The sequence below is a fragment of the Bos indicus x Bos taurus genome, chromosome 1, assembly GCF_003369695.1.
Source record: "Bos indicus x Bos taurus breed Angus x Brahman F1 hybrid chromosome 1, Bos_hybrid_MaternalHap_v2.0, whole genome shotgun sequence".
NCBI classification, from domain to species: domain Eukaryota; kingdom Metazoa; phylum Chordata; class Mammalia; order Artiodactyla; family Bovidae; genus Bos; species Bos indicus x Bos taurus.
In genome coordinates, this window is record NC_040076.1 from 121297744 (window position 1) to 121310499 (window position 12756).

Here is a 12756-nt window from a genome sequence, read left to right on the forward strand (position 1 = left end):
CCATTGAGTTGGTGATGCTATCTAACCATCTCATTTTCTGCTGCCCTCTTTTCCTTTTCCTTAACAGTTTTGCCTAAAATAAATCTTAGAGGAAATAGTCTAAAGTATGTACTCCTCAATTATAAGGCTTATTTTTATTCTATACTCTTAGGAAAGTTATGCCAAGAATTTTTGGAGTTATGACAGCCCATTTTGTAAAATGTACATTGTATTCTAGGTGAGTCATGTGCCCTGAAATCCTGTAAACTTAATGTCCTATGTGAGATACACATGAATGAATAGAGTGAATAAACAAAAAAGAAATACATACTTTAGACTATTTCCTCTAAGATTTATTTCTAGGAAAAACTGTTAAGGAAAAGGAAAAGAGGGCAGCAGAGAATGAGATGGTTAGATAGCATCACCAACTCAATGGATGTGAATTTGAGCAAAATATTATACAGTGGAAGTGAGAAATAGATTTAAGGGACTAGATCTGATAGATAGAGTGCCTGATGAACTATGGACTGAGGTTTGTGACATTGTGCAGGAGACAGGGATCAAGACCATCCCCATGGAAAAGAAATGCAAAAAAGCAAAATGGCTGTCTGAGCAGGACTTACAAATAGCTGTGAAAAGAAGAGAGGTGAAAAGCAAAGGAGAAAAGGAAAGATATAAGCATCTGAATGCAGAGCTCCAAAGAATAGCAAGAAGAAAAAAAAAAAAAGCCTTCCTCAGTGATCAATGCAAAGAAATAGAGGAAAACAACAAAATGGGAAAGACTAGAGATCTCTTCAAGAAAATTAGAGATACCAAGGGAACATTTCATGTGAAAATGGGCTCAATAAAGGACAGAAATGGTATGGACCTAACAGAAGCAGAAGATATTAAGAAGACATGGCAAGAATACACAGAAGAACTGTACAAAAAAGATCTTCATGACCCAGATAATCACGATGGTGTGATCACTCACCTAGAGCCAGACATCCTAGAATGTGAAGTCAAGTGGGCCTTAGAAAGCATCACTATGAACAAAGCTAGTGGAGGTGATGGAATTCCAGTTGAGCTGTTTCAAATCATGAAAGATGATGCTGTGAAAGTGCTGCACTCAATATGCCAGCAAATTTGGAAAACTCAGCAGTGGCCACAGGACTGGAAAAGGTCAGTTTTCATTCCAATTCCAAAGAAAGGCAATGCCAAAGAATGCTCAAACTACTGCACAATTGCACTCATCTCACATGCTAGTGAAGTACTGCTCAAAATTCTCCAAGCCAGGCTTCAGCAGTATGTGAACCATGAACTTCCAGATGTTCAAGCTGGTTTTAGAAAAGGCAGAGGAACTAGAGATCAAATTGCCAACATCCGCTGGATCATTGAAAAAGCAAGAGAGTTCCAGAAAAACATCTATTTCTTCTTTATTGACTCAGTCAAAGCCTTTGACTGTGAAGATCACAATAAACTGTGGAAAATTCTTCAAGAGATGAGAATACCAGACCACCTGATCTGCCTCTTGGGAAACCTATATACAGGTCAGGAAGCAACAGTTAGAACTGGACATGGAACAACAGACTGGTTCCAAATAGGAAAAGGAGTACGTCAAGGCTGTATATTGTCATCCTGCTTATTTAACTTCTATGCAGAGTACATCATGACAAACGCCTGGCTGGAAGAAGCACAAGCTGGAATCAAGATTGCTGGGAGAAATATCAATAACCTCAGATATGCAGATTACACCATCCTTATGGCAGAAAGTGAAGAGGAACTAAAAAGCCTCTTGATGAAAGTGAAAGTGGAGAGTGAAAAAGTTGGCTTAATGCTCAATATTCAGAAAACGAAGATCATGGCATCTGGTCCCATCACTTCATGGGAAATAGATGGGGAAACAGTGGAAACAGTGGCAGACTTTATTTTTTGGGGATCCAAAATCACTGCAGATAGTGACTGCAGCCATGAAATTAAAAGATGCTTACTCCTTGGAAGGAAAGTTATGACCAACCTAGATAGCATATTAAAAAGCAGAGACATTACTTTGCCAACCAAGGTCTGTCTAGTCAAGGCTATGGTTTTTCCAGTGGTCATGTATGGATGTGAGAGTTGCACTGTGAAGAAAGCTGAGTGCCAAAGAATTGATGCTTTTGAACTGTGGTGTTGGAGAAGACTCTTGAGAGTCCCTTGGACTGCAAGGAGACCCAACCAGTCCATTCTAAAGGAGATCAGCCCTGGGTGTTCTTTGGAAGGAATGATGCTAAAGCTGAAACTCCAGTACTTTGGCCACCGCATACGAAGAGTTGACTCATTGGAAAAGACTCTGATGCTTGGAGGGAATGGGGGCAGGAGGAGAAGGGGACGATAAAGGATGAGATGGCTGATGGCATCACCGACTCGATGGACCTGAGTCTGGGTGAACTCCGGGAGTTGGTGATGGACAGAGAGGCCTGGCGTGCTGTAGTTCATGGGGTTGCAAAGAGTCGAACACGACTGAGCGACTGAACTGAACTGAACTGAACTAAGAGTTTTAATATTTATGGTATTGTTTTTTAGTGGCTAAGTCATGTCCTACTCTTTGGCAAACCCATTGACTGTAGCTTGTCAGGCTCATCTATCCATGGGATTCTCCACTCAAGAATACTGGAGTGGGTTACCATTTCCTTTTCCAGTGGATCTTCCTGACCCAGGGATCAAACCACATCTCCTGCATTGGCAGGTGGATTCTTTACCAGTAAGCCACCATAAATCCCATCTATGGTATAGAGATGACCTAAGTAACTTCCTTTATTTTCTATCTTCTACTTCCACACAGAAAGTGAAAGTTTATATCACTTTAAGCCTTTGAATGAGAAACAGGGCAAGCAAATGAATAGTGGATAGTTTAATTCTAGATTCCTTCTAGTTGAAAAGAACTATAGACTTTTTCATGTGAAATTATTAGTCTGAATTTATGTGGTACATTAGCCCAGAGAAGTTTTTCAAATGAAAAATAGGACTTAGGTTAGTTATAAAGGAATGACCTTGTAAATGTCTGAGTATAACACAAAAATGAAATTAAGCAATGACTTGTAATATCTTCAAGAGATGGGAATACCAGGCCACCTGACCTGCCTCCTGAGTAATCTGTGTGCAGGTCAAGAAACAACAGTTAGAACTGAAAATGGAACCACAGACTTGTTCCAAATCAGGAAAGGAGCATATCAAGGCTATATATTGTCACCCTGCTTATTTAACTTATATGTAGAGTACATCATGAGAAATGCTGGAATGGATGAAGCACAAGCTGGAATCTAGATTGCTGGAAAAAATATCAATAACCTCAGATACACAGATGACACCACCCTTACGGCAGAAAGTGAAGAAGAACTAAAGAGCCTCTTAATGAAAGTGAAAGAGGAGAGTGAAAAAGTTGGCTTAAAACTCAACATTCAGAAAACTAAGATCATGGCATCTGGTCCCATCACTTCATGGCAAATAGATGGGGAAACAATAGAAACAGTGGAAGATTTTATTTTTGGGGGCTCCAAAATCACCGCAGATGGTGATTGCAGCCATGAAATTAAAAGACACTTGCTCCTTGGAAATAAAATTTATTACCAACCTAGACAGCATATTAAAAAGCAGACATTACTTGGCCAAAAAAGGTCCATCTAGTTAAAGCTATGGCTTTTCCAGTAGTCATGTATGGATGTGACAGTTGGACTATAAAGAAAGCTGAGCACCAAGGAATTGATGCTTTTGAACTGTGGTGTTGGAGAAGACTCTTGAGAATCTCTTGGACTGCAAGGAGATCCAACCAGTCTATCCTAAAGGAAATCAGTCCTGAATATTCGCTGGAAGAACTTATGCTGAAGCTGAAACTCCAATACTTTGGCCACCTGATGCGAAGAACTGACTCATTGGAAAAGACCCTGATGCTGGGAAACATTGAAGGCGGGAGGAGAAGGGGATGACAGAGGAGGAGATGGTTGGATGGCATCACTGACTCAATGGACGTGAGTTTGAGTAAACTCTGGGAGTTGGTGATGGACAGGGAGGGCTGGCATGCTGCAGTCCATGGGGTCACAAAGAGTCAGACACAACTGAGTGACTGAAGTGAACTGATAATATTTAAGCAAATCAGTACTTATAAAATCTTACCAATAAAAAAATAAATTATACTTGGAAATTAATTTTATCTAAAAAATTTCCTCTAAAATCTTTCTCAAAAATATTCTTTCTTTGTTTCTTTTCTTTTTTTTTTTTTTTTTTGCATGAAGAATTCAGATTTAAAATATGGATTTGAATCAGTTCTAATGAGGTGGATGAAACTGGAGCCTATTATACAGAGTGAAGTAAGCCAGAAGGAAAAACATAAATACAGTATACTAACGCATATATATGGAATTTAGAAAGATGGTAACAATAACCCGGTGTACGAGACAGCAAAAGAGACACTGATGTATAGAACAGTCTTATGGACTCTGTGGGAGAGGGAGAGGGTGGGAAGATTTGGGAGAATGGCAATGAAACATGTAAAATATCATGTAGGAAACGAGTTGCCAGTCCAGGTTCGATGCACGATGCTGGATGCTTGGGGCTGGTGCACTGGGACGGCCCAGAGGGATGGTATGGGGAGGGAGGAGGGAGGAGGGTTCGGGATGGGGAACACATGTATACCTGTGGTGGATTCATTTTGATATTTGGCAAAACTAATACAATTATGTAAAGTTTAAAAATAAAATAAAATTGGAAGAATAAAAAAAAAAAAAAAGTGAGCATCAATAAAATATGGACCTCAGGTAGAAGGATTATCATCATGGTTAGACTATGTAATTTAAACTATGTACCTGCTGCCATCTTGTGGCAGTCTGGCCTTAATTACTTATTGCAGTTAAATTCTCAATCCGCATACAGAAAGGAGAAAAAAAGATTATGATGGTTAAAAAAAATGTCAGAAAAACAAAATTCCTGAATAACAAACTGGAAAGTTAAATTTACAAACCTAAGATTATATAAAGGAATGAGTGCCATTGAATTGTCATTTAAAGATGATGAATAAAATTATTCTTATATCTCATGAAGTAAACATGGAAAAATGTAAAATCATAGGTTTCACCTTCAAATTTACAGCCTCTTATTTTCTTTTCAAAGGTGAAGACCATTAATGAAAAGCTTACAATTGGAAAGATTTCCAAGTACTGGTCAGGCTTTGTGAACGATGTTTTCACCAATGCTGACAACTTTGGGATTCACGTTCCTGCGGACCTCGATGTGACAGTCAAAGCAGCCATGATTGGTGCTTGCTTTCTGTTTGTAAGTGTGGTCTTAAAGATTGAGGTGGTTTATTTCTTTCCTTTTCACTTGTCAGTTATTACAGAGCCATCCCGTTTCACATAGTTTTTACCCCACAGAGTCAGTTTTATACACGGAAGGCTAGTTTGTGGCCAACAGTGTTTAGAAGTCAGAATGTAACAGCCTGCATTCATATTGGGTAGCCTTCCTCCAGTGGCCCTCAAACCCCCTCTTCTCAAGGATGGATTCCCTATCTACATCCTACTCATCGTTTCTCAATATTTGAATTAGCCTTCTCTTTCGACTTTCAACTTTTTCTTATTTTCACTTCCAGTGAAAAATATGTAAACACAAATAATCACATTATTTATCCTGGGTAAGGTTCAGGGCTGTTTAATTGCTGACCAAGGAGTCAGGTGATATTCAAAACGTGAAAAGTGCAGTTTTCTTGCCCTTCCAATAACTACACAGGTACGTGAGTAAACAGAGATGAGTTAATATATAGCAGTTTCTATTATTACAAAGATATAATGTCTTTGTCTTTTCTTCTCAATTTAACAATTTCATCAAAAACATTTTCTTCTAGATTGCTGATGAAAGAATCGAAGTCAAGTGATACTTGTGCCAAACTCTGACCTGATTTTCTCTGTTCCCCACTTTCCTTCTAATTTTTCCCTCATTGCTTACCTTTTTCAGCTCTTGCACTCACAAAAGTTCATGGAATTTTAAAGTAAACCTTCATTCTTCCTCTCATGTTATTCTTCAAGGCTTTAGGATCCTAAATCTTATGGTTATGTTAATATGTGCTACTGTGGGCAAAAAAGTGGTCCTATTTACTTAGGCTCTTCTAGAGACACTTGAGAGTTATATTAACTAAAAATAATTCCTTGGTGATGCCATTCATAGATACTTAGAGTTTAATTAAAAATAAATATAGTAGCACTTTTTCTGACAGCAGCTTTAGAGAAATTATTTTAACTTATTGATTCCCTATCATGGGTAGAGATAGAATTAATATCAATACACAGAGTGCTAGGCTTTTATACTAAGTTGTCTCTTACTCCATTTTCATCTATAAATGTAACCAAGTCCAGTCAATCTTTCCTGTCACCACATACTTTTTCATTTTTCCATTCTCCTTATCTGTTTAACAAGGCTTTTAATTTGTCACTTCCTACTCCCTTCTATTTTTTGACCATTCTGTATTTTGACACCAAACATACCATGCACATAAACATACTCCCACCCTTTTCCCCAAACCTTAATTTGACCCTCTGGTTAGTCCCCTTATTTAATGTTTATATTAAAAATATATTACCTTTAATCTGCCCTGCTGCTGCTGCTATTTAGTTGCTAAATTATGTCCAACTCTTTTGCATCCACATGGGCTATAGCCCACCAGGCTCCTCTGTCCATGGGATTTCCCAGTCAAGAATACTGGAGTAGGTTGTAATTTTCTTCTCCAGGGGATCTTCCTGACCAAAGAATCAAACTTGTGTCTCCTGCTTGGCAGGAGGATTCTTTACCACACTGAGCCACCAAGGAAGACTTTAATCTGCCCTACACATGTATTTTATATATTAATAACAAGCTGATGGCAAAAATGTCAACAATTCCCTATGACTATAGCACTGATTTGATTTAGGTCATACCTGAATGGTCTAGTGATTTTCCCTACTTTCTTCAATTTAAGTCTGAATTTGGCAATAAGGAGCTCATGATCTGAGCCACAGCCAGCTCCCGGTCTTGTTTTTGCTGACTGTATAGAGATTCTCCATCTTTGGCTGCAAAGAATATAATCAATCTGATTTCGGTGTTGACAATCTGGTGATGTCCACATGTAGAGTCTTCTCTTGTGTTGTTGGAAGAGGGTGTTTGCTATGACCAGTGCGTTCTCTTGGCAAAACTCTATTAGCCTTTGCCCTGCTTCATTCCGTATTCCAAGGCCAAATTTGCCTGTTACTCCAGGTGTTTCTTGACTTCCTACTTTTGCATTCCAGTCCCCTATAATGAAAAGGACATCTTTTTTGGGTGTTAGTTCTAAAAGGTCTTGTAGGTCTTCATAGAACCATTCAACTTCAGCTTCTTCAGCGTTACTGGTTGGGGCATAGACTTGGATTACTGTGATATTGAATGGTTTGCTTTGGAAACGAACAGAGATCATTCTGTCATTTTTGAGATTGCATCCAAGTACTGCATTTTGGATTCTTTTGTTGACTATGATGGCTACTCCATTTCTTCTAAGGGATTCTTGCCCACAGTAGTAGATATAATGGTCATCTGAGTTAAATTCACCCTTTCCAGTCCATTTTAGTTCGCTGATTCCTAGAATGTTGACGTTCACTCTTGCCATCTCCTGTTTGACCACTTCCAATTTGCCTTTATTCATGGACCTGGCATGGGAAATAGATGGGGAAACAGTGGAAACAGTGTCAGACTTTATTTTTTGGGGCTCCAAAATCACTGCAGATGGTGACTGCAGCCATGAAATTAAAAGACGCTTACTCCTTGGAAGGAAAGTTATGACCAACCTAGATAGCATATTGAAAAGCAGAGACATTACTTTGCCAACAAAGTTCTGTCTAGTCAAAGCTATGGTTTTTCCAATGGTCATGTATGGATGTGAGGGTTGGATTGTGAAGAAAGCTGAGCACTGAAGAATTGATGCTTTTGAACTGTGGTGTTGGAGAAGACTCTTGAGAGTCCCTTGGATTGCAAGGAGATCCAACCAGTCCATTCTAAAGGAGATCAGCCCTGGGTGTTCTTTGGAAGGAATGATGCTAAGGCTGAAACTCCAGTACTTTGGTCACCTCATGTGAAGAGTTGACTCATTGGAAAAGACTCTGATGCTGGGAGGGATTGGGAGCAGGAGGAAAAGGGGACGAGGATGAGGTGAGGTGGATGAGGTGAGGATGAGGTGGCTGGATGGCATCACTGACTCAATGGACGTGAGTCTGTGTGAACTCCGGGAGTTGGTGATGGACAGGGAGGCCTGGTGTACTGCGATTCATGGGGTCGCAAAGAGTTGGACACGACTGAGCGACTGAACTGAACTGATAGCACTGACTGAAGTAACACCCTGATTATCTGGAAAGATAACTTTTTTACTCCAGGGTCTTAGAGAGAAACACACTTACTGAGACTATCAGACAGCATTCCATCCATTGCTTTTCTTTTCCTTTTTACCATAATATTATAAAATATTTGCACTTTGCTCTTGGTCAATATTGAAGAAGTAAATGGCAACCCACTCCAGTATTCTTGCCTGAATTCCATGGGCAAAGGAGCCTGGCAGGCTACAGTCCATGGAATCACAAAGAGTCAGACATAACTGAATGACTATCACTCACCCTTGGCCAATATAGCTTTTAAAACAATTTGTCACCAAGAATTATGTTTTTAATTTGTAAATGCTGTCTCCATTTTATTACCTTGTGGTCAGAAATCTTTAGAAGTTGCTGATTGGAGGATATTCCCTGATCCAAACAGCAAAACTCACAAGTATTCACAAGTAATTTGGTCTTTTGTTTGAGACTGCTGCTGCTGCTGCTGCTGCTGCTAAGTCGCTTCAGTTGTGTCTGATTCTGTGCGACCCCATAGATGGCAGCCCACCAGGCTCCCCCGTCCCTAGGATTCTCCAGGCAAGAACATTGGAGTGGTTTGCCATTTCCTTCTCCAATACATGAAACTGAAAAGTGAAAGTGAAGTCTACCACTGCAGAATCCACCAAGTTCCCTCAGGTATAGTTTTCAGTACTTTCTCAGATGAAAGCTGAGTTACCAACCACATGGTCCATGATGACATGTCTTACTCTTGTTTAAAGGTCCGTGTCTATTACAGCTTCTCATGATGACCCAGACTATCCAAAAATCTAATTTTAAAAACTCTTGACCACCCCAAATTTTGCCTGGTGATATCATTCTGATTCAAATAAGCTTTCCAAGTTACTTGCTGCTGCTGCTGCTAAGTCACATCAGTCATGTCCGACTCTGTGCGACCCCATAGATGGCAGCCCATCAGGCTCCCCCGTCCCTGGGATTCTCCAGGCAAGAACACTGGAGTGGGTTGCCATTTCCTTCTCCAATGCATGAAAGTGAAAAGTGAAAGTGAAGTCGCTCAGTTGTGTCCGACTCCTAGCGACCCCATGGACTGCATCCCACCAGGCTCCTCCATCCTTGGATTTTCCAGGCAAGAGTACTGGAGTGGGTTGCCATTGCCTTCTCCGTTCCAGGTTACTTAAACTCTGCTAATTAGATATGTGAGTGTCATGAAGCTTAAAACTTTCCGATTTTTCTCCTCCTGATAAATCACATGTTCCTGGAACACCACTGGGAAACATAATTGCCTTATATAATCAAAGCTTCCATGTAAGACTCTTGATCTTAATTGTTGGTTTTTTGTCAATTCACTCATATTCCATTTATTTATTTGTAGGATTTTATGTTCTTTGAACATTCACTGGCTGGATTATAACAAGCAAGATGACAAAAACAATAAAATATGCAGAATGTATTTCAGTAAGTAAAAGGCAAGTTTAAATGATCTCTTTCCCTTTGAAGAGGTCTATATTTGACGCTGTCTAATTCTTTTTCATTTTCTTTTAGAAATCCCCTGGGCTCTGGATTTCATTTCTGAATGGTTTGACTATTGGCTTTTTTCTTTTTTTGTAACAAAATGTTAATTACTATATTTATTAAAGCATAATGTAATGAAGCAATTATCTGCTTATGAATGCATGATAACTAAAGACAAGATGACTGACCGTAGCACAGTGGTGCTTTGAGAGATTACCATTCTTTCTTTTTATCCTTTTGAAGTTATTGCATGGTAAGCATGAAAGATGAGAGCTAAGGCTTGCAGCATCACTGATGAAAATTCAATGTTTAGAGAGCACTTTGAAGTTTTTCTGGTAGAAGTACTGGTTACTAATCAAAAGGACAGGGTTTCTAAAGTATTTTTTCATAAGCAGTCTTTTCTGCTTTGTTTATTAATCTTCTTATAGTAGAGAGACATTTTTACATTATAATGAAAAAGCTAAAAGTTGGGTAAATAATAGGTTTAAAGATGAGACAGCAGATGAAATCAATTTGTTCTAGTGGCAAAAGGTACATTTACATTCCATAAAAAAGGTAATATTTACAAATCAAAGTATGCTTTACATACATGTATGTGCTAGGGATATAAATAAGCATATTAATAAACTTCTAAGCTAGTAAAAGCAGTAGTACAGAGCAGGAACTTTATCTATTTGCAGTAAAAGCTCAGTCAAAAAAGGAATCTAAGGCTCTGAAAAATAAACAGCCTCAGGCCTTAAGAACAAGCAAACAAAAACTAACAAAGCCTTACTACATGAAGCAAATACAGAAGTCAGGAAACACAGCCAATTCAATTAATACCTTCCATTTTAATGTTTTGAGTCTTCCAGACTTCTAGTCTAGTTGTCCATACATTTCCAAAGCCCATAAAAAAGGGAAAATTTCTTTTTATGGATGTAACAGTCCTTCTCCCTTTCTCAAAATGAGGAACAATTTTGTTCTAAGCAAAACATCATGTAAACTCTACTTTATAATTATGCAAATACGATCCAAATTTCTATCTACATATAAAGGTGTTTAGGGAAATTCTCGATAACACTTAATAAAGAAATATGTTCCAAGCATCTGTTACTAAGTTAGTTGTTTGGAATCTGTCATCTAGATATAACATTGTATATGGTAGTTAAGTTCCCTAAATAGCCCGCACATTATCTATTTAGTTCTGGGTTCTGGATTAAGAGCTTTAGGTCGTGCAAGATGGAAAGAAAAAGAGTCTCTCCCATTTTCCGGTTCAGTTTCCTTTAGCATTCATCCTTCTTATTGTTGTTGTTCAGTCGTTCAGTCATGTCCAACACTTTGTGACCCCATGCTACTTTGCACCTTACCTGAGTCTCCCTCCCAAACCCAAAGGGCATACAGAAACTATGTATTTGCCTCAAGCCAGCATCAGCGACCAACTTGTGAGGAAGATCACCCTGCTTATTTAACTTATATGCAGAGTACATCATGAGAAACACTGGGCTGGAGGACGCACAAGCTGAAATCAAGAGTGCTGGGAGAAATATCAATAACCTCAGATATGCAGATGATACCACCCTTATGGCAGAAAGTGAAAAAGAACTAAAGAGCTTCTTGATGAAAGTGAAAGAGGAGAGTGAAAAAGTTGGCTTAAAGCTCAACATTCAGAAAACGAATATCATGGCATCTGGTCCCATCACTTCATGGCAAATAGATGGGGAAACAGTGAGAGACCTAATTTTGGGGGGCTCCAAAATCACTGTTGATGGTGATTGCAGCCATGAAAATCTTTTGTTTTCATGCTTTCTCCTTGGAAATAAAAGTTATGACCAACCTAGAGAGTATATTAAAAAGCAGAGGCATTACTTTGCCAACAAAGGTCCATCTAGGCTATGGTTTTTCCAGTGGTCATGTATGGATATGAGAATTGGACTATAAAGAAAGCTGATTGCAAAAGAATTGATGCTTTTGAACTGTGATGTTGGAGAAAACTCTTGAGAGTCCCTTGGACTGCAAGGAGATCCAACCAGTCCATCCTAAGGGAGATCAGTCCTGGGTGTTCATTGGAAGGACTAATGTTGAAGCTGAAACTCCAATACTTTGGCCACCTGATGCAAAGAGCTGACTCATTTGAAAAGACCCTGATGCTGGGAAAGATTGAGGGAAGGAGGAGAAGGGGACGACAGAGGATGAGATTGGTAGGATGGCATCATCGACTTGATGGACATGGGTTTGGGTGGACTCCGGGAGTTGGTGATGGACAGGGAGGCCTGGCGTGCTGTGGTTCATAAGGTCACAAAGAGTCAGACACAACTGAGTGACTGAACTGAACTGAACTGAACCAAAGACTAAGCATGCTTCAAATCACACACAGCCTTCTGCCAGTTGTCTCATTCACTCCTTCAGCAGAACCGGTGTCACCTTCATGTTGGGAGCAGTGTGGTCATGGTCATGGAGGGAACAGAAGTCCTGTGAGCTATGATAGATGTCACCTGAGTCTAGCTCTGCTATGTGCTAGCCACACATCTGTGAAGCTGGCACGCAGTCTTTTTGAACCTCCTCAGACTTCCCTTCTGCTACCTTGCAGAGCTCTGGTGATAGTAGAGAAGCACAGTGTTTTCTCCAATTATTCTTTATCTATTTTAACTAATAGTTTTCCCTGGTGGCTCAGTGGTAAAGAATCAGCCTGCCAAGCACGAGACATGGGTTTGTGCTGGGGTCCAGCCCCAGCAGGATCCAGGGGTACCCTCCGGATGACGGCATCGGCAATAAGGAAAGTAAAAGGGGAGAGAAAGAGGCTTGATCTTCCTTGGTTTACACAGAAAGCCAATAAAGTTCCTGTGTTCCAAGGAGTCATCCTAAAAGAAGAACAGAGAGAGAAAGAAAGAAAAGGAAAGAAAGAATGATATGGGGAGACCAAGCTTCAGTGAGCAAGGCCCATAACTTTATTTTCAAAAGGAAC

The 12756-nt window shown here is 39.6% G+C and overlaps 1 protein-coding gene across 1 annotated transcript in view; it reads left to right on the forward strand.

Moving 5' to 3' along the window:
* Positions 1-11305, forward strand: part of PLSCR5 (phospholipid scramblase family member 5) — a 36371-nt gene extending 25066 nt beyond the window's left edge. The window contains exons 7-9 of the mRNA XM_027543979.1: positions 5101-5262; positions 9676-9758; positions 9846-11305. Of these exons, the coding sequence (XP_027399780.1) occupies positions 5101-5262; positions 9676-9714 (201 nt within the window). The 3' untranslated portion in view covers positions 9715-9758; positions 9846-11305. The remainder of the gene's footprint in view (positions 1-5100; positions 5263-9675; positions 9759-9845) is intronic.
* Positions 11306-12756: the final 1451 nt, after the last annotated feature.